This window comes from Genypterus blacodes, unplaced genomic scaffold (genome assembly GCF_046128005.1).
Source record: "Genypterus blacodes isolate CSIRO-AG114 ecotype Tasmania unplaced genomic scaffold, CSIRO-AGI_Gbla_v1 ptg000112l_1, whole genome shotgun sequence".
Taxonomy (NCBI): domain Eukaryota; kingdom Metazoa; phylum Chordata; class Actinopteri; order Ophidiiformes; family Ophidiidae; genus Genypterus; species Genypterus blacodes.
The window spans coordinates 1,137,380-1,158,065 of record NW_027466916.1 but is presented as its reverse complement, the minus strand read 5'-3'; the positions used below and the strand labels follow the sequence as shown (position 1 = coordinate 1,158,065).

General features: G+C 48.2%; 1 protein-coding gene across 1 annotated transcript in view; it reads left to right on the top strand.

Moving 5' to 3' along the window:
* The window catches only part of dlgap2a (discs, large (Drosophila) homolog-associated protein 2a), a 118,449-nt gene that overhangs the window by 68,962 nt on the left and 28,801 nt on the right, over positions 1-20,686 (top strand). The window contains exons 5-6 of the mRNA XM_076161684.1: positions 10,172-11,319; positions 19,597-19,814. Coding sequence (XP_076017799.1) covers positions 10,172-11,319; positions 19,597-19,814 — 1,366 coding nt within the window. The remainder of the gene's footprint in view (positions 1-10,171; positions 11,320-19,596; positions 19,815-20,686) is intronic.

The following is a 20,686-nucleotide window of genomic DNA, read 5'->3' as shown; positions in this document are numbered from 1 at the left end:
TGTTGTTTACAAACAGGTCACACACACACACACACACACACACACACACACACACACACACACACACACCAGAAGCAGGTAACTTTGAATCGCACGTGTAAACACTGATCGCTCCGTAATTCCGTTTTGCCACATGTGACGAGGAACAGGCGGATCAACCTGCTGTGTTCTTCTTTCCCTTCTGATGCCTGCAGATTAATGAGGGAAGTTGATGAAGTCGTCCTCGCGGGCTCGCTTGTTTCCGCTGTGTGTGCACGTCACATGCAGTAGTTCGTCAAAGCTCAGACCTCAAGGACAATCATTAGAGGCCAATCAGGAAGCAGCGTGATGCAACGATGCGATCGTTACCCTAGGGGGCCTTGAACTGTTGGATATGCAGATGAGAGTTGGAGGGAAATCGCAAGCACTTCAATTGATCTGAGCCGAGGCACAGGCCACACTTGTATGCGCTCATATCATCCATGCATAATGGCGGCCAGAGAGCTCCACATTCATCTAAATGAAAGATGAAAACCCCAGCACGTTTTGTTGTAGGAACGTTTAACTGGTTAATTAAAGAACTGCGGCAACAACCGGGCGAAGTTGTCATGAATAACTTACAGTGATGTAAGAGAGAAGCAGACCGGGGCATAATGAAGCAGAGCCCAGAGTGCTGACGGTATTTCATGTTCCCCGCTCATAACACCCAGCATTTCTCCTGCCTCTTCTTCTGCATCTTAATGTTTATTAGTGGACGACGGCGGGCGCGGTTTACAATGACGAGCAGGTGTAAAACGATGCTGTCACAGCCCTAAACAAGCAATTTCATAGAAAATTGTGTTCCGGTGTCCGTTCATAGTCTAAATGATGTCAGCTCTCTTTCTCAGCATGGTTGCATGTCACTAAAACACAAATCTGGAAGTCTTGAGCGGCGCTGCCAAGTGATTCCTGACATGTTCCACCTGTGTGACAGCCTCCATATGGCTGACACAGGGACTGCCGACAGTGTTACATCTGTCCTCCGTGGCCTCAGGCGAAGACTAAACACTCGGCTCTGTGATGTACTTAAGCTTTGTTTCCAAGCAACCTCCAGATAAAGGCTTGACGGAAATGAAACAATGAGAGTTGTAGCTGTAGAAGGAAGGACGGGTGATAATTGTCGTGATTGTTCCGCTTATAGGCTTCAAATTATGAGTCGTTGAGCTTCCTGGCCCTAAGAAAATATTCCCAATCTTTATCATCTCTGTCAGCCGCGCCTGAGTCATATTTCTGAGTGCTGTGGAGAGTGGATGGAGTGAGATCGTCAACAATCCTCGAAGTTGTATTTTACTTCTGCCAGTCTCCACCAGAGCAGATAGGATTTGGCCTCGGTCTTAAAGTGTGAACCAAGCTATTATTAGAGGTAATCGATCTTAAAAAGTAACAAGCTGTGACTGTGTATTGGTTCAGCTCACAAAGGACCAAAAAAATGGCTCCTGGATGAGTCTCTCCTCAATCGAAGAGGCTTCAGCGACACCCTTGGGAGTAAAGACTGGACGCTGTGTGGTGACAGATAGTGATGAGAGTGTTGAGTGTGGATATCAACTGAGAATGGGCTGCGAGCTCGTGCTGTCACCAATCAAAGCCTGTACAGGACGCCTCGGCTCACTGTCAATATGTTTCCCTCTGTTTGTTTCTCAACATGCTCAGACAGTTTCACACCTCCCTTAAATCCAATCCAGTCAATACCCCTGTTTTCCATTTTTCCTCTTATCCCATTAGAGCTACTTGTCCTGAGTCTGGGGTGAAAGTATATCAGACCGTTCCCTCCATTGAATTATTACTTGAATCATTTGCTTTGAGCGAGCGCCCGAGGGAAGGCAGATGAGAGTCACTCCGTCCCCATGAGAGCACATTTACACGGATGTTTACTATCATTGCACATCTCTGATCCGCTGTAACTACATCACTCTCTTCACTTGGGGTTTGTAGGACATGGAGTTCGACACAAAATGTCCTTACCTACTGTAACAGACTCTCTGCAGCACAAAATGTAACATATCAAAGGAATATTACAAGTACAAGTTCAATAAGCTTCTAGGTACTCGAGCGAAAGACAGATGATTGATGTGTGACCTTATTTCTCAGTCCAAAAAGGTCATTTATGGATCACCTCCCCTTTGCTAGGATATTGATTGGCATTCTTCTCATTACTGTGGGAGTGTGTAGTTTGCATCAGAGAACACATTTGGGCTCAACAAGGTCGTCAGTGCAGCTCGGTGGAGAGGCTAAATCTGCTCTGTTTCTCAGAGACAATAGACCCTCCTTTGTTGCTCTGCTCCAAAATTAGGCCAGTAAAACATGGAGACAGGCACTCAGACTAATTACATTTGACTGTCAGATGGGCCTGGGTTCACCTCTGTGCCCTGAAGCGACACGCAACCTTCCTGCATCCGAGTGGACCCGTTAAAGCAGGACGGATGCTGCTGGTGTTTGTTTGCGGATGTTTAGTTTGGTCAGTTGGGGTTGGGTGCAGCAAGTTTAAGTGGAACCTTTTTGAGAGCTGGTTAGAATGTACAGCAAGTTCATCACAAGTCCTTTATGATGTTTGTGTACATTTGAGTGATGATGAGTCATCTTCAACCTCTGCAATCATCGAGAAAAGACGTCTTTGAATTGTAAACAGTTCGATAATATTCTACCCAAGGTCTCTTTGTCTGTTCTCTTACATCATGATCTTTACAAAAGCATAAGGCAGAACAAAGAACGCAAGAAGGTTATGTGTTCCCTTCAGCTTATGTGTTTGCGTGTGCGGTTGTGTGTGTGTTTGTGTTAACAAGACAACACAAAAGGTTAGTGTGAGTTGTGGAGAGGTAGATCGTTGGCCATGGAGCAGGCAGATCCTGGTCAGAGTTTTATTGTTATTGCATTCTTTTTTTTTCCATAGACAACCATTCAGACTGCTTGCCCTGTGTTGACACTCAGTTACCACCAGATGGCAGCAGGCTAAAGACTGAAATCGGAATTGCTACAGTCTGGATCGGATGGTTTAGGGAGATTTACATTACAGAGCCATAATGAAGACTTTGCATCGGGTCAAGTTTTTCTTCTTCTCACACAACCAAACATTATCAGCCGCCGTGGTGATAAGATCAAGGTTAACATCACCGCAAATCATTTAACACACTTTGTAGCTGTAATGTTCTCTGTGACTTTGGAGAAAAGGCGAACGGGAGACAAGGATCTGAACCGGACTGTCTGTATCACTTCCATCTCCAAAAAGTCATTATGGTGACACACACACACACACACACACACACACACACACACACACATACACATACGAGACTACTGTTGTCTGGATAGAGACCAGAGCCTGGAGGAAAATTGCATTAGAGAGGAAAGGATTTCAATTGTCTTCTGCAGGCTGAGGAGTGTGGATGCCTGCGGGGCCCCGGATGCTGCAGTGTTTGTAAAATAACTTCTATGATGGGATTGTCTTTGTAGAAGCGAAGGGCTGGCTTAGACCTACTTGTCTGTGTGTTCGACTCGAGCTGGAGCCTGGAATAGTTGATGTGACGTCGGTGAAACATTTGGCAAACACATTGATTCCTCAGTAAATGACGAGCTCGCCTTTGACCCGCTGTCTTTGATTCTTTTACGTCATCCAAATTTCCAATTTCCCCCTCGTTTTCTACTCCTCGCCAGCTGCAAAAAAGAGTGGGGGGGGGGGGGAACTCGGGAGCACGTTTCTATGGCAACCAGGAGCAGATCTGAGGCTTCCTCTAAGAAGTTGCCTGGGAATGCAGTCCTGGCTGTTACATAAGACGTGTCTTACCCGCTCACACACACACACACACTCGCAGGGCTTTTCCTGTGGCAGGATTTCACATTCAGCATGATTTATTCATAGCTGGGTGGCTCTGCTGGACTCATGATTTCTGCCATGTAAACACAGGGCCGTATCTGCCGCCCCTGGCAAGAGCTTGTGCGTGGGCATTTTCTATAGATTTTCAATATGAAAAAGAATGAAAGAAAAATATATGACTCAAAAGACAAATACATGTCGACATCATTGTTTTGATGATGCCCAGAATAAAATTGAACATCCTTATCAGCAAACGCATTAACAATTCCCATTGCAGTCATTTGTGTTCAGATCTAAAAAGACAAAAGCAGATCCTGAAATGTGGGGGGAACACAAAAGCCGACGCTGTGATTCTCCCAAGAACAGGGAACGCTGATCCTGACACTTTGTTAAAACGTATTTCTGTTGCCTATCGTTTGGTCCCCGTTTTGACTGGCGGAGAGAGAGGGGCTGAGGAAGAGCGCTGAGCACAGCACAGATAACACTCTTCATCATTAGCCTGCTCACGATAAGTATTCAGACATTCAGCGGCTTCTTCTTATCTGGCCACTGTAATCTCTCTTCTCTAAATACTACAGCTGCCTTCAGCTCGCCACTCCGTCTGTGGAATTGGGTGTTGGAGAGGAGAAATGGACATATTTGGTTTGTTGGGACAGCCTGCCAATAGGCTCGTCGTTTTTGATGCTTGGGCTGATCGGCTTGTGCACGCAGGCCTTTTTGAGGGTTGTAAGAATACTGTATGCATATCTACTGTTGCTAGTGGATACGGATCCAGCTGTTTGCTGCAGATGTGTTCACTAATGTCTTAGAAACAATGGCCACTTACCTCCACCAGCTGTTTACACCTACATGGTTCCATTGGATTTATTCAGACTTTGGTGCATTTCCTCTCTTGGTACAAAAGGAAAAGTGAAGCAAGGGAATTTGTCTCACATTGTTTTGCTGGGTTCATGGCCCAGATGATCACTTTGATCAGTATTACCCACAATTCTGTCATTGCTTCAACTTCAGCATGAAACCAAAAACCAAAGCAAATTTCTAAAACAGTAACAACTCAAGCATTGATTGATTGAAATCGACTGCAGCTCTGAACATGACATTACATTTCCACTTGAACGGGTGCAGAGGATCCCAGAGGGGCAGAGGTGAAACATCCTCCTCCACCGCCACAGAGACTCGCCTCTCTTCCAGTTAGGTTACGTGACCTCCGGCTCCCAGCTCGGTCGTTTGTGTCCTGTGGCTAAAGTTGACCGTGTCTGTAGGGAGGATAGCGCTTGACTGGAAACGAAGCAAGTGACTGAGCAGGGACAAGGACAACAGCAACAGGGGAAAATTGGCCGTAAAAAAAACTGGGAGAAAAAAATGGAATGAATTGACGAGCACCTTCCTCTGTGTTCCCTGACTGTGGGCCTTTGTGCTCTGTAAAGACACGCTCTTGGTCTTCCACTGATCTCTTAGCATGTGTCATCTGTCGCTGGTGAACATAAAAGAACTGTTTGTCCACGGCCAGAGGCAGACGGTCTCTGACAAAAACATATCAGTGACGGACGGAACAATCATCTCCCTTTGCTGTCGCCTCGACGCCGCTCCGTTGTTGAGCCGAGGAATACGTTTGCGGCAAGATTGCTTTGGGTTTCTGTTTCAGCTAAACGTTTGACACCTAAGATACGCTCTACGTGCGAATCGTCCCGTGCTGTCATTTGGACAGACCGGTTAACAGGATACCTGCCAAAAGCTTTGATCCGGGCACCTTGCCTTCATTGTAGCTGGTAAGGTGGATGTGATGAGGCCTGTGAAGCTGGCACGCTTGTTAGTTTGCCTCTTTGTCCGTTGGCTCCCACTCAAACCTAATAGCCCAGGCCCATGCTGATTTGCCCCAGAGGTTGCAGACACAATTCCCCTCTCTTTGAGTTTCTAAAGAAAGGACAGAGTTCTGGGGAGACCGCATTTAACCTTTGGGAGATGGATAAGGAAGCTGCTCTATTGATTTGTTTTGCTCTGAAAATAAGGGGTGTGACTCTGCTCGGACCATTTGGATGAGACGAGTCTAGAGGAGCTCGATAAGACCATTCTGTTCCTTTAGTTGAAAACACGCTTTGAACATTTTCTGCTTCTGGTCCTAAAACAAAGACAGCATAAATTAGCAATCCATTTGATGTATTTTGGGCGTTCCTTGGGTATGAGCACAAAAATATGGGAGGCGGGAACGGTGAGTCATTCAAACACACGGCGGAACTGATTTGTCATAACTGTATTCTCAGCAGGTGTAAACTCTGCGCTGCTGGCTGGAGACAGATTGATCCTTTTGATTGATTTTATTGTGATAGATCGCCAGGAAGCCACGACATCAGCAACACTGCATTAAATTAAATAATGTGCTGACTCCGCCCCTCTCCCACTCCTTAACCAGCCTGTGTGACATGGAAGCGCACGTCCATAAATTCATTCCACATCGATTTTTAATCAACCCACAGTGGCCATCTTGTCATTTTCATCATCATTGCTGGTAAATTCGCTGCTATATTGATGAACTCCAACAGCGGAATACATTGTCTCTATTTATTGTTTGTTATATTTATTGTTTAGCGTATTTGACTTCCTGTTTCCACAACCTGCCCACAGTTAAAGGCGAGTGATTGGACCAATCAGTGTACATAAGCCCCTGTGATGCCTGACCAATCACTAAGGAAGGACTCAGAGTATCACTGCCAGTCTTTCTTGTGTTGCCTGAATATTCAGACTCACTCCCCCCTTCTCCCACCAGCGGCCTTTGTCCTAATCTGCTCCTAAATAGTGCAGTAGCTCGCCGTGATGCAACCATTGCCAAGTCTGAAGGTCGCGCGGCTGTGATCGCTCTGTCTGGCCCGGCGCTTTATTATCTTTTAACTTTGTTTTCAACTTCAGTTAGGGTCTGAGGCGGTGGAAGACTGGGAGCTGTCAGTGATACTCAGCGCAGATATAATGCTATTTAAATGCTAATGTGTTAAGAGGAGCAAAACGACCTTTACTCACACTCGGCAGGCGGGCGGAGCTCGAGCGCAAAACAGCCACGTGTAATAAATGAGCCTCTTCCTGCCGAGTCTTCGCCCCGTCCCTCCTCGCCACATGTCCAATATAAGGTGTGTTTATCAACGTCAGACTCACTGAGCTTTGACAGCACCGCTTTGGGTTCCGATGTTGAACCACACATGATTGAATGATTGCGAAACGTGACAAGTTTTTAAAACGTGACAAATTCCTCTGTGAGACTTGGTGGGAACATTTAAGGTTGCAGGACTTCTGCCTTTCCCTTTAAAGTACGCCATTTCTGTCTGTCATCTGTTCTCATCATCATCATCATCATCCTTCTGGCGTATGTTGCAACGTTTGTCTAAATTGTAATTGCGGCCCAGTTTCTAAACTCGCTCTGTATTCAAGCGGTCAGTCTCCTCAAGCATCAGCACCTTTGCCAGGAAGCCTGATAATGTAACGCCAGGCACTGCACTCTCCCTGTCCACAGATGTCACAGATACTCGTCTCCCTGTCTACAGAGGCACTTGCCCGGAAGGATCCACCATCAGAAAGAAGAGAATATATGTCAGAGGAGGGAAGGAGGACAAGTTTGTCATCTGCGTGTTTCGTATAATACCAGAATATTTACCACTTTGCTCCCTGAAAGTCTTTGAGTTCACCATTTGGAACGCTGTTGCCTCACAGTCCTGGTTTCAAATCCAGCTCGGACCGACTTCCAACTCCAAGTAGCCCAATTACAGCAAACATGAGAACAGGGCTGAAGATGAGGTTTAAAGGAGAACATCTGATCCCATTTGAAACATTCCCACAGATAAAGATGTCTTAGCAGGTCCCATTATCTGGTTTGTTACTTTTAGGATGAACACGATAACGAAGTGAAGCTCATAATATTTAAATATAGAAGCCTCCAATAAATATTTTAGGACGCTACAAAAATCAATTTTCAGTTCATTACAAAGAGGAGCAGCTCCAGGTTTCGTCTCCTGGTGACCAGAGGAGAATTTATCGTTTTTCCTCGAGCGCCGGAACTGAAATCCATGTTTCTCTCCGCAGGATAATTAAAATAACGAATATTAGCGATGACATTTCATTACCGGTTGGGCTTATAAAAGTGATCCACCTCATTTCCCTCATTTCCACTGTATAATAGTTTTTGTACTCCTTTTTAGTTTTTGGTGACATTGTTGTGTAGATGTGACTCAGCGGGATCGTTCTTTTGTTTATGACAATTATGACCAAGATATCACAGATAAGGCTACTGTGGAGCTTTAAGGACCAATTGATGGATTGATGTACTTGATAGAAGATTTAGTCCTCCCTCTCTCTCTCTCGCTCTCTCTCTCTCTCTCTCTCTCTCTCTCTCTCTCACCCTCTCTCCATCTCTTTCTTTCTCTCTCTCTCTCCCTCTCTCTGCCTCTCGTCCTCTCTCTTTCTTCCCCTTCTCTCTCTCCCTCTCCTTCTCTCTCTCTCACCCTCTCTCCCTCTCTCTGCCTCTCTCCCTCCCTTTCTCCTTCTCTCTCTCTCTCTCCCTCCCTCTCTCTTTCTCCCTCTCTCATTCACTCTCTTTTTCTCTCCCTCTCTCTCTCTGTCTCTCTCTCACCCCCTCTCCCTCTCTCCCCCTCTCTCTCACCCTCTCTGCCTCTCTCCCTCTCTCTCTCTCTGTCCTTCTCTCTCCCTCCCTCTCTCTCTCTCTGTCTCTCTCTCTCTCTCTCACCCCCTCACCCCCTCTCCCTCTCTCTGCCTCTCTCTCTCTCTCTCTCTGTCTCTCTCTCTCTCTCTCACCCCCTCACCCCCTCTCCCTCTCTCTGCCTCTCGTCCTCTCTCTTTCTTCCCCTTCTCTCTCTCCCTCTCCTTCTCTCTCTCTCTCACCCTCTCTCCCTCTCTCTGCCTCTCTCCCTCTCTTTCTCCTTCTCTCTCTCTCTCCCTCCCTCTCTCTTTCTCCCTCTCTCATTCACTCTCTTTTTCTCTCCCTCTCTCTCTCTGTCTCTCTCTCACCCCCTCTCCCTCTCTCTGTCTCTCTCTCACCCTCTCTGCCTCTCTCCCTCTCTCTCTCTGTCCTTCTCTCTCCCTCCCTCTCTCTCTCTCTGTCTCTCTCTCTCTCACCCCCTCACCCCCTCTCCCTCTCTCTGCCTCTCTCTCTCTCTCTCTCTCTCTCTCTCTCTCTCTTTCTCTTTCTCTCTTTCTCTCTCTCTCTCTCACAGCTCATAAACTCTCTCCTTTGCTTAATGGGGTTACAGTGAGTGAGAGTGCAGAGGTTTATGAGGCGTGTCGCTGGCATGCAGATGAGTTCAGGTAGGGTTCTTTTTTTTGGTTTGCTTTTTAATTTCACAAAACAGGGATAGTTTAGAGCAAAGGAAGTTTGAAATCTGACCTCAACAAACTTTTCTTCTCCAATGTTCAGCTTTTTCATGGCGATCTTCATCTTGCACCTTCATCCATATAGAGATGAAGCACTCTCGCTGTTCAGTGTCATTTTAACTTTACAGTCTTTGACCTAATATGATTCAAGTGGAGGTCGTTGCAATTAAAAGGTGAGCAGAAGGCGGCGAGGCGTAAAGATAAAGTAAAGCTCTGTTCTGATGCAGTGAGAGACGTTCATCAGACGTCTGCCCTCGGTGACCGATGTGTTTTAATCTGAGGCTGTGTAGGCTAGTGAGGAGGAGGAGGAGGAGGGAGGATGAGTTTGGTAGACGTCTCCCAAGGACGCTTCAAAGTGTCTCCTCAGGGCTTTGACGGATGACACCAGCACTGCGGAGTGATGGGCCATTATTTCACTTTGCATTGGATAAATGGCAACACAGGCTGCTACCTGTCGCCTCTATGCCCTGCTTTTTACACTCGTCTCTCCCTGTCTCTCTCTGTCTCTCTCTGTCTCTCCCTGTCTCGCTCTGTCTCTCCCTGTCTTGCCCTGTCTCCCCCTGTCTCTCTCTCTCTTTCTTTCTCTCGCTGTCTCTCTTTGTCTCTCTTTGTCTTGCTATCACAGATTTGTAATGTAAAAGTGAAAACATGGTATTTTGTCTCTGCAATTTGCTGATCTCACTGTCTCATTATTTGTTCGATTTTGTTCTATTTTGTGTGTGTGATTGTGTGTGTGTGTGTGTGTGATTGTGTGATTGTGTGTGTGCGTGTGTGTGTGTCTGTGCTTGCAGTTGAAGCAGGGAATGAGAATATTGTGGTTAATGACCAGTCAATTTAGAGATGTCCTGTGATTTTTTAGTATGTGTGAAATGCCTTTATATTTCTGGAAAAATGCTTTTTTACCCTGGTTGTGACATATCTCTCTCTCTCTCTCTCTCTCTCTCTCTCTCTCTCTCTCTCTCTCTCTCTCATTAGACCAGAAGTATTCATGGTCACCCTCTCAGTACTTCGATGAAGACAGCTACTCCCCTCCACCCAGGAACATGAAGGGTCTCTCCGGCGGGCGCCCCTCCCAGCTCCAGCTCACCTCCCCCGCCTTACCCCACACCTGCGGCCTGGTCGACTGCGACCACTCCCTGGACCTCCACCTCCACCATGGCGACTCGCGCCCCCCCTCCTACCTCCTCAGCCCCACTGAGAGCTGCCCACTGGAGGGTCACCACCGCTGCTCGCCGCGGAGCTCCATCCACTCTGAATGCATGGTGATGCCGGTGTCCATGTCCACCACCGACCACTCCGTCTCAAGTAGCACTTTCCCCCGCATGCACTATGGCAACGCTTCACGGGACAGCGGCGGCAACACCTCTGGCAGCAGGGAATCCCGAGATGACTGCGGCTCGTCCTCTCACGGTGGCAGCGGCAAAATGAACCGGATCCCAGCAAACCTCCTGGACCAGTTTGAGAAGCAGATGCCGCTTCACCGGGACGGCTTCCACACACTGCAGTACCAACGCACCTCCACCACAACCACCACCACAGAGCAACGCAACGAGAGCCCCGGGAGAATACGCCACTTAGTCCACTCGGTACAGAAGCTTTTCACCAAGTCTCACTCTCTAGAAGGTTCCTCCAAGATGAACGGTACGAAAGGTGACTCGCACCGGGACGGCTCACACCACCACCACCATCACCACCAGGGCCACCACAAACACAGCAAACGCAGCAAGAGCAAAGAACGCAAAGGCGAAGGAAGTGGCAAGCAACGCTCCGGGGGATGGTGGAGCTCGGACGACAACCTGGACAGCGACAGCACGTATCGGACACCGAGCGTCATGTCGCGGCACCCGGTGGACCACATCAGCCACTGCTACCCCGACTCGGTCCACGGTCACTACCCGGGAGATCTGTCGCTAAAAACGTCCAAGAGCAACAACGACGTCAAGTGCTCGGCCTGCGAGAGCATAAGCATGGCGCCGGAGGGGAAGTTCATGAAGAGGAGCTCCTGGTCCACGCTAACGGTCAGTCAAGCCAAGGAGGCCTACAGGAAGTCTTCACTCAACCTGGAGAAGCCAATGAACCCCAGCGACCTCAAGCCCAACCTGAGGCCCTGCCACTTCCTACAGGTGAGTGTGAGTGTAAATGCCAGGGGGGCGTGGTCACAGCTGCAGAGGAAACATTAGGTGTTACCGCAGCACGAGGCGAGTCTGGGTCTAGGTGTGCATGTGACATTGCGAAGAAGACAATTTGTTGCCTTAATGGCAGTATAATTGATGTGCATGTAAACGTCCTGACTGCATTGTGTGAAAAACGTCACTCAGCCAAGCGCCTATAGCTCCACGCCAAGCCGGCCTTTGCTTCAGGCTTCGCTGGTCAATAGAAGAGGAGGGAAATGTGACTCATCTCAGCCTTCAGATTGATCTAGACGAGAGGCGTTTTGTTCGTCTTTTTCCTGGATATCACAATGCGAGCGGCTCCCGTGGCTCAGCATGAGGCCCAGGGGAGCGGAGGGGAAGGGAGGGGAGAGGAGAGGAGGGGGGCGGCACAGCAGGTACCGTCAATTAACTCTGCAGATGACCTGCATTGTGGCGTGAGAATAAAAGACCAGAGATCAATGCTGGTGTCTACGGTCCAACTTTCCACAGATCTGGAGTTGTAGAAAGCTTTGGTTTGTGTCTTGGCGCCGCAGGGGTTCAGCTCAGATTGAATCAGCACTTTGCAAATGAGATGTCTCACAGGTTCCACACGCATGGTGAGGAGGCGTGTGATTATGTGAAGAAAAGAAAACGTGGCTGTGAATCCCAAACTGCAAATCCTTTTAGAGAAAAATAGATTCCGGCAGATTTCCACCACTCAATATATAGCAACATGACATCTGATAGTGTGAGCGCCGCCTGTGGCTGTAATGACGGGAGGATCTCGCCGCACAGGGACTGAACTCCGCACAGTGCGCTGGGTTGATTACGGACAGAGAAAGCTGATACATTAGAAACCAGCCAGTGGAGCCAAAGAACCGACTCTTTCAGCTGACGCCAACAGAAAGTTCTGGAGGTTTAAAGGGAATCATTTTGAGGGGAATATTTCTAACCATAAGTGATGATAATTCTGAAGCAGGCAGGCATTGCAGGCTTCACTCCTGCTCTCTACAATCCCACTAAGTGCAGTCATCTCTCAGCTGCAGTGCCCCCCCCCCCCCCCCCTTCCTATTCCTTCCGTTTGGTCATTCAGCTGAGGTAGTGTCCGAGTCGCGGCACCATAAACACTTCTAAAAATATCCTCCCCTCCTGCTTCCTGCCGCAGGCCTATATTTAGCCCAACCTTATCAATCCAATCCGCACAGGGTGACACACACCCCCACCTTCCCCCCCCCCACACCACCCCCACCCCCACCCCACCCCAGAGGAGAATCAATGCCCTCTCTGAGCGATAGAAGATTCATCAAGGAGGCGAGGGGAGGAGAGAAAGTTGGAGGTGCCGCTCCGGTCTGTGGCTCTGCAGATCCACGCAGATACTCCAGGAAGGAGAAGGGAGAGAGGGAGTAAGGGAGGGGGGAGGATGTCAGAAAGATGGCTGTTTGTGTCCCCGCGGCCACGAGTGTTCATCTTATCTCATCAACAGAAGCAGTCAGGCAGGCAGCAGAGCCGATAGATCAGAGCGATACTCTGCACACAGCATGGGGTCACAAGCAGACGGCTTTACTGCCCGCTGCACTCTAACAACCGCCAAGTACGTCCGTCTGGAAATGCCTTTCTGTGTGAGAGCGTGTTGGCAGCTCGTGTGTGTTTTACACTTCTGTCGGTGGGTTTACGTGCTGCCCCACTGTGTCACCTTGTGTGTGTCCTTGGTTGATGACAGAGGTAAGAACCAAAGTTTTGATGTGTTGTAGAGTTGGAATGCATCAGGTGTGTGTTTATATTGATGTGTGTGTCACTTTGTATGTACAAGAGATGAATGAAGTGGACGCAGGGGAGGACAGAGATGGAAGTATATCACCTGCTCTGTCTCCGAAATGACAAATGTCATGGAGAGGATCGTGGCGTCGTCCATCGCTCTCTGTCTCTGCCTGAGTCATTCCACAAATTAGCCCCAATTAGCCTCTTTCCCAACACACACAAACACACAAACAAACACACACACGCTCATACAGGAGCTTCTTATATCTCAGGTTGAAATTAATGAAAGGAGTTGATGGCAGCGAGCATTAATCCAGCGGTGGATGAGCTCACCTGGATAAATGGCGGCCTGCTCATGCGGGCGTGCAGCCATCATCTGTCCCCTTTAATATGTAAATACAGCCGGACTGCAGTAACAGCTGCCCGCTTCACCTTCACCTGCGCCCGGCTCGTAACTTCACCGCACAATAAATCAGTGCTCCTGACGTCTGCCTGGCCTGATTCAACCAGCTGCTCCGGCAAACGCAGCTCTGCTCTGCTCTGCTCTGCTCTCTCACACAAACAGCAGTACAAAGGCAGGATTAGTCTCTGATAGTTTTGCTGATAGGGCAGTGTGGAGAGATTTAATAAGCCAATTAATTGCCATGTTGGCTTGCCAAAGGTGGAGCTCGAGAAGCAGAAGGGCTGCTGATTAAAATCCGAAAGGGAAGTGCAGCACAGCAGAAACGACGCCGGCGCTGTGACTGAAAGCTACAGGAACGCCGTGCGCCACCTACGCACTCACAGGGGTTCCCTAATTATTTAAAGTCAGCGACGCTCACATAACGAACGCAGACCCACAAACCAGGTTCAGTCGCAGGAGCCTCTGATTGAGATCTTAGCTCAGCGCTGCCTTGCTTCTGTGGCGTTAATGAGCGAGAGCGCCGCCATGAAATGTGAGGGCGGGATTCTGATAGATCTCATTAAACTGTGCTTGAGTTTGCCTGACACTGGTGTTTACTTCTCTCCTCTTCTCTTCTCTTCTCTTCTCTTCTCTTCTCTTCTCTTCTCTTCTCTTCTCTTCTCTTCTCTTCTCTTCTCTTCTCTTTCTCTCTCTTCTCTCCTCTCCTCTCCTCTCCTCTCCTCTCCTCTCTTCTCTTCTCTTCTCTTCTCTTCTCTTCTCTTCTCTTCTCTTCTCTTCTCTTCTCTTCTCTTCTCTTTCTCTCTCTTCTCTCCTCTCCTCTCCTCTCCTCTCCTCCTCTCCTCTCTTCTCTTCTCTGTGAATGTAAAAGGATTGTGTTCACATGTCTCATATCTCATACATAAGCCCTCACACTGATCTCCTATAGGGTTTCCACAGGTTTAATACTGCAAAGGCGTTCAGTTGCAAAGGGACATTATTCAATCAGCAGATGAACAGAACTATTTCAGGCGAGAGGAACACAAATCTGAGGGAAAATGGGTCAACAAAAGGGTCCCAGAGGTAAATTCCCAAATGGAACCAGGCCCTACAGCTCCCACATGGGGATCCCTGAGCGCTCCCAGGCCTGCAGGGGGCTGTGATCCTCTCCGGGTCCTGGGTCCGCCCCGGGCTCTCCCTCCAGCCGCCTCAGGCCCGGCCCGGCCCAGAGGCGACGTCACCACAACCTGAACCGCCCCACCTGATTAATACGCAGCAGCCCCTCTTGATCATCTCCTCACCCAGTCCCATTAAACCTATGGTTGCCATGGTAACAAGGGGATTCATTATGTGAAATCACCCTTTGACAATGCACATCACTGGAAGAATAGATTATAGATCCCATACCTGCCAACCATCATAGGAGGGAGCTTTTTTCCCCTGTTAATTGGCGGCATGTCGTGCTACTGCTCTTCTTCTTCTTCTTCTTGGTCCTTTATAGTCTCCTAATATGTACATTGCTTGCAGCTGGGTTTTCAGTGGCTCTACCTGGATGGGTCTGGACCTTCTGTCCCTTTGTGTTGTCAGGCACGAGGGCCATTATCTGCCTGTGATGCTGCAGCTCTCCATGTTTCTCTGAGTACAAAGACGCAGCTTTCCTGTGGCTCCGTTTGTGTTGAGTTCTGGAGTTTTAGGCTGGAGGAATTCTGCTGTACGATCAGAACAACAAGACTGCAGAGTAGAGAGATTTCTCCTTCTGACTCCCTCCTCCCTGGTGGCTCCAGACTCGCTGGCTGACCTACTCAGATTCTTCAAGCTCCTCTTTCTAGCGCAGAACTCCCTTTTCCTTTTCTCTTTCATCGCCTGCATTTACATTTCCACACCAACATCTGTGATCACAGAGCGTAAACAAACTAGGTGAACCCAGACTGAGGAGTATTTAATGTTATACAGCAGAGGTGCAGATCTGAGCCGTGCGTGTGTATCATCACTGTTACCTTCCCCGGGTTCACTCGTCCCATGACTCGTGTCCTGTTTGATGTCTGTGTGTGTGTGTGTGTGTGTGTGTGTGTGTGTGTGTGTGTGTGTGTGTGCAGAGGCAAACTGTTGGGTTGTTTGGAAATCAAGTGTTTGTCCTGAGGAGAGCGGAAAAGAGAAAGCAGCACCTGTTCCAGCACACTCGGTGCCTGTGTGTAATCTTGAGGGAGGTGATGATGGGCTGGAGGCTAGTCGCTCGGGTTACTGATGATTAAACCTTCAAGAGCTCCTTCGCTCGCTCTCTCTCTCTCTCTCTCTCTCTCTCTCTGCTGGTTCCATCTATAGCTCATCCATTTCCAATCTACCTACGGTATATTCCTTTACAACTCTCTTCTTCCCCTCTCGCTCGCTTGCTCACACGCACACATGCACACACACTCACGCACACACTCTCTATCTACCTCACTCTGTTTCTTTACTTAATGGCAGTGACTTATGTGTCTCGGTGGGAGAGGCGCTGTGCTCAGATAGAGCTGCAGAGTTAATCAATGAAATGCACTGCGGGAGCATTGGCTGAGTCCTGACTAACCTCCTCAACACACACACACATACACACACACACACACACACACACACACACACATACACACACACACACACACACACACACACACTCCCTCTCTTGCTCTCCCTCTCCCTCTCTCCCCCTCTCCCTCTCTCTCTCTCTCTCTCTCTCTCTCTCTCTCTCTCTGCACTCCCTGTGGGATCCTGCAGAGCCAAGTGGAGTCGGGCTTTGGCACTGCTTGTGTCTTGGTAGAACACTGAAAGTAAAGATGGACACACACACACACACACACACACACACACACACACACACACACACACACACACACACACACATACACACACACTCACAGCTGCCTGTCCGTTAAAGTGTCAAAAAATCTCTGGCACACAGTGTGTGATGACGTTTTAATTAGAACATGTAGAATAGGAGGTGTCTGTTCCTTCTCCAGCAGAGTCTAATGAGCTAAAGGATGTAAATGTTTTCCTTCGCTGAAAATGTGAGGTTTTATATTTAAATCTTCACACTCGAGCTGTGAATTCTCACACAGCTCGCACAAACCTCTTCTCCTATTCCAGGATGTTGCCATAAAAGATGAGATGCAGGAGAGAAAAAGAGCTGCTGGGTGTTTATCCAGGCACATCAGTCATGAAGAGCATCATGGGACTCTATAGAGCCGCAGCATGTAGAGCTGCACCGGGATGGAGACCAACTTACAGCCGTTCCCATGGGAACATTAATGAAATGTATGTTTCCTCCATGTTAATGAGGAGGAAATATTATCACAGCTGGTGAAGGCAGGGGCGGCCCGAGCATGTTAGGGGCCAGAACCACACTCTGAACCACCCCACACACACACACACACACACACACACCCCACACCCAACCTGGTCACAGCTTAATTATGACATGATTAAAAACCTAAATAAGTAAATAACGATCACAGAATATCTTCCAGGTGCGGCTCTGTGTCTGAATCGTCTGATCTTGTTGCCTCTTCAGGTCAAAGTGTGTGTTTATAATGACAAGCGTCCCTATCTCAGCCCCTCTAAGCATGCTGGGATACCACGTAGCGGCTCCAGCTTCATTTATCAGCGAGGACACGCACGCCTCTCCGGCCTGGTTTGTTATTTTCCTCCTCAGATGGAGACGTCCCACAATCTCCCCTGTTTATCAGCCGGTCCAAATTAAACAAATCTGTCCGCAGCTCGCTCCTGTCTGCGCCGCCTGGTTCATTAATTAGACGTCTAAAAATATCAAACCCCTTCAAGACTTAATTAACCCATGGACTCCATTAGGTTGTACGTGCTCGTCATTGGAGGAGAGACGAATGACTTCTCATAGTGTGTGTTAGTTAGTTAGGGTGTGTGTCCCTGTGTCTGAGCAGATTTAAATTAGCCCTTGTGTGTGTTTAGCAGATTTGGGTTTGTGTGTGTGTGTGTGTGTGTGTGTGTGTGTGTGTGTGTGTGAGTACTATTCTGTTCAGGTGTGTGTGTTTGTGAATGAAGCACCTCCTGAGTCTTTCAGCTGTAATGGAAGTTCTCCTGTTGAAGCCCTCATCCATCAGGCGGTGCTGCAGGTTAACTTCACAATAGAATAAAGCTATAATTGATCAATTATTCAACTCATTTTGATTGGTTGTGACGCCTGTTGAAGTGGTGATGGTGGGGGAGGAGTCACAGGGTCGCAGGAATCGTCTTTTTTCCCTAAACATCTAAATCCGAGTCCAGTGTTTGTTTTCCCTTTAGACAGATGACGCCAATTGTTATTTCCCAACAGATGACATTTGCATCAGAAACGATAAGAGGGGTGTGTGTGTGTGTGTGTGTGTGTGTGTGTGTGTGTGTGTGTGTGTGTGTGTGTGTGTGTGTGTGTATGTGTGTGTGTGTGTGTGTGTGTGTGTGTGTGTGTGTGTGTGTCTCTATAGTTTGATGCATCAGTGACATTTGAACGGCGCTCGTCTCCTCTTGACATTTGCCGCTGTGGTTGTGAACCTGCGATGAGTCGGTTTAGAGATCTCAATGAAAACATGCAGTGAATTTGTGTTTACTGTCTAAAAATCCGACCTGGACCTTTTTCTATTTTTTAAAACTCACCTGTGCACCTGAGTCAGATTGATCTTAATGGAATTTGAGGTTTGTCGGACTGGCGCCACGCCCGGCCTGATGCGGCAGCCAGGATGTTAAAGTGACTGATGGATCCGACATCAGTGAAGCCCTCCGCTTCCACGCCGCCTTTAATGATTACTGACAATGTCATCTTTTACGAGTGCAAATCATGGAGCGTATAAATGCGTGTCCAGCTGTAGCCGCTGACCGTCTCCAGAGTGCAACACGGTAAATCACACGGGGAAACGGAAACGGGGACAGCCTGATGAGGGCGAGGAGGTGTGTGTGTAGAGTATGTAACTGTCACCGAATATGTGGCTTTGGCTGTGTGTGTGACTGTTTGCAGGAGGGGCTGAGACCCTGACTCAGCTGCTGGTGGTGGTGTTCCAGTTATTGAACCCTGTTGTACTGTTTAACTAAAGCAAAATGAGAGGAGGGGGGCAGGGGAGGGGGGGTAGTGTGTGTAATGAAACCAGCATCAGTTCATTACCAGAGTGTGTAAAGTTAGCCCAGCAGATTTTAATAAGCTACATACTCACCGTGAACACATGACAGAAATCCATTAGGATCAGTTCAAAACAACATTCTCTCACGCCGCTACGCCGCCGTGTTCCTTAAATGAAGTTTAATAGAATCCACGATGACATCATGCTTATGGAAGTGGGGTTCTTATGCGGATGTGCATGTTCTCCCACGGCCAAACACACACAGCTCAGGTAAACTGGAGGCTCTGCATAGTGACTGTGTGTGTGTGTGTGTGTGTGTGTGTGTGTGTGTGTGTGTGTGTGTGTGTGTGTGTGGTTTACATGGAGAAGTAACCGTGTGGAGTTTAGTTGAGTTCATTTAGTGTAAATCTAAACTGTGTAGTTTCTTTATTTACTTGGAGGAACTTTGCTGCATAATTAGAGCCTTGTTTGCACTTCCTCTCCATTTCTCCCTTCACTTGCTATTATTGGAAGCTGTCAGCTGTGTTGAGCTCACAGCTAAATAACCTCCTTCAAAGTAAGAGGAACGCCAGGCGGAAAGACGGCAACATTTGCGCGCAAGTGGGTTCAGAAACCGCTTGAAAATCCGTTTGAACCATTTTGTTTGTTGTAGGAGAGTTTGGTATTCAGCCAAAATCCAAACTGAAGCCGAAAAAACCTCCTGCAAGAGAGAACGACCCACAAAGTTCATACAGTGTTTATTTATTGCGTTATGAAGAGATTTTAGTTTTTCGGGAATTTACAGACAACTGAGAACACTGTTGACTGAAATCCTTTGAAGATTTTGTATTATTTCAGTTTAAAGCCACACACTGACACACACACACACAGACACACAGAGTGAAGGTGTCTGCAGTAAAGACAGATGTATCAATAATGGATCACATGGCTCTGTGATGCAGTATAAAGCGGGGCTGCAGAATGAAACGGTGGCTCGTCCCTGGCCTGATCAGGTCTGGAGTGTCTCTCACTTTATCCCACCTCCTCCCCCCCCAGGTGCCCCAGGATGAGTGGGGGGGTTACCCCGGCGGCGGGAAGGACGACGAGATCCCTTGCCGCCGGATGAGAAGCAGCAGCTATGTCAAAGCCATGGGGGACGAGGAGAGCGGAGAGTCGGACTCCAGCCCCAAGACGTCGCCTCAGCACAAGGCGGTGCGGCCGGACGCACTGGTCAAAGCCATCATCCGGCCCAGAGACCTGCTGGACACACCCAGGTACTGCACGCTCTGATTATAGATCCACACTGGCACACGGCAACTTCCCAATATGAATGAAACCTAAACACTCTTCTTCCTGTTGACCTTCTCCAGCATTGTGTGTCTTCATGAGTTGTTTATCACTTCTCTCTCATTCAACATTTTCTGTTTTGCCCCTTTGTAGTTCTCAGCTGTGTTCTGTGCAGCTGTAGTGGGCCTTTGTTTGACTAACTAAGTGGCTGAAGCAGACGCCCGTAAGAGGATTAAATAATGAGACGAGCCGAGGACAATGTGTGAAATAAACATCGGCTGTTGTGTTCTAGAGAGATACGAGCGAGTCAACAAATCCGCTCGATTAGGATCAAATTAGATGAGAGTGGTCACAGCCAAGGCCGGAGTAAATCCAGCCTAACCTGCAGTAACGCCCTGAAGTTTACTGCACACACACCAGAATGTAAAAGTTGCCTTTCCTCCAGGGTCTTTGCCCGGGTTGTAATCACTGACTGAGAAGCGTATTAAAGCAATCCTCTTGTTGCCTAAATGTGTGCGGGACCAATTAGAGTAGAGTCCAAGGCAAAGTTCTGAGTCAGGACTCAATCTGACTCTGCTTTTCTTCAGCGTTGCTTCTTCTATTTTGTGTCTGTGTTAGGTTTCATGGGTCCTCATATCAGACAATCTGGCTTTATTTCAAGACCCGCAGGTTGACCCTCTGTGTAGTTAGTGACGTTTTCCATGGACTTGCCTGAGACGAGAGAATGACTGACAGTCTACTGGGTTTCGTCTTGATGTGATGTAACCACTCAGCCTCCGCGCCCCAAATCTTATCTGTCCTCTTTCTTACCATTTTGCTTTTACATTTTATTGTAGCGAGAAATAATTGTCTTCTTCGC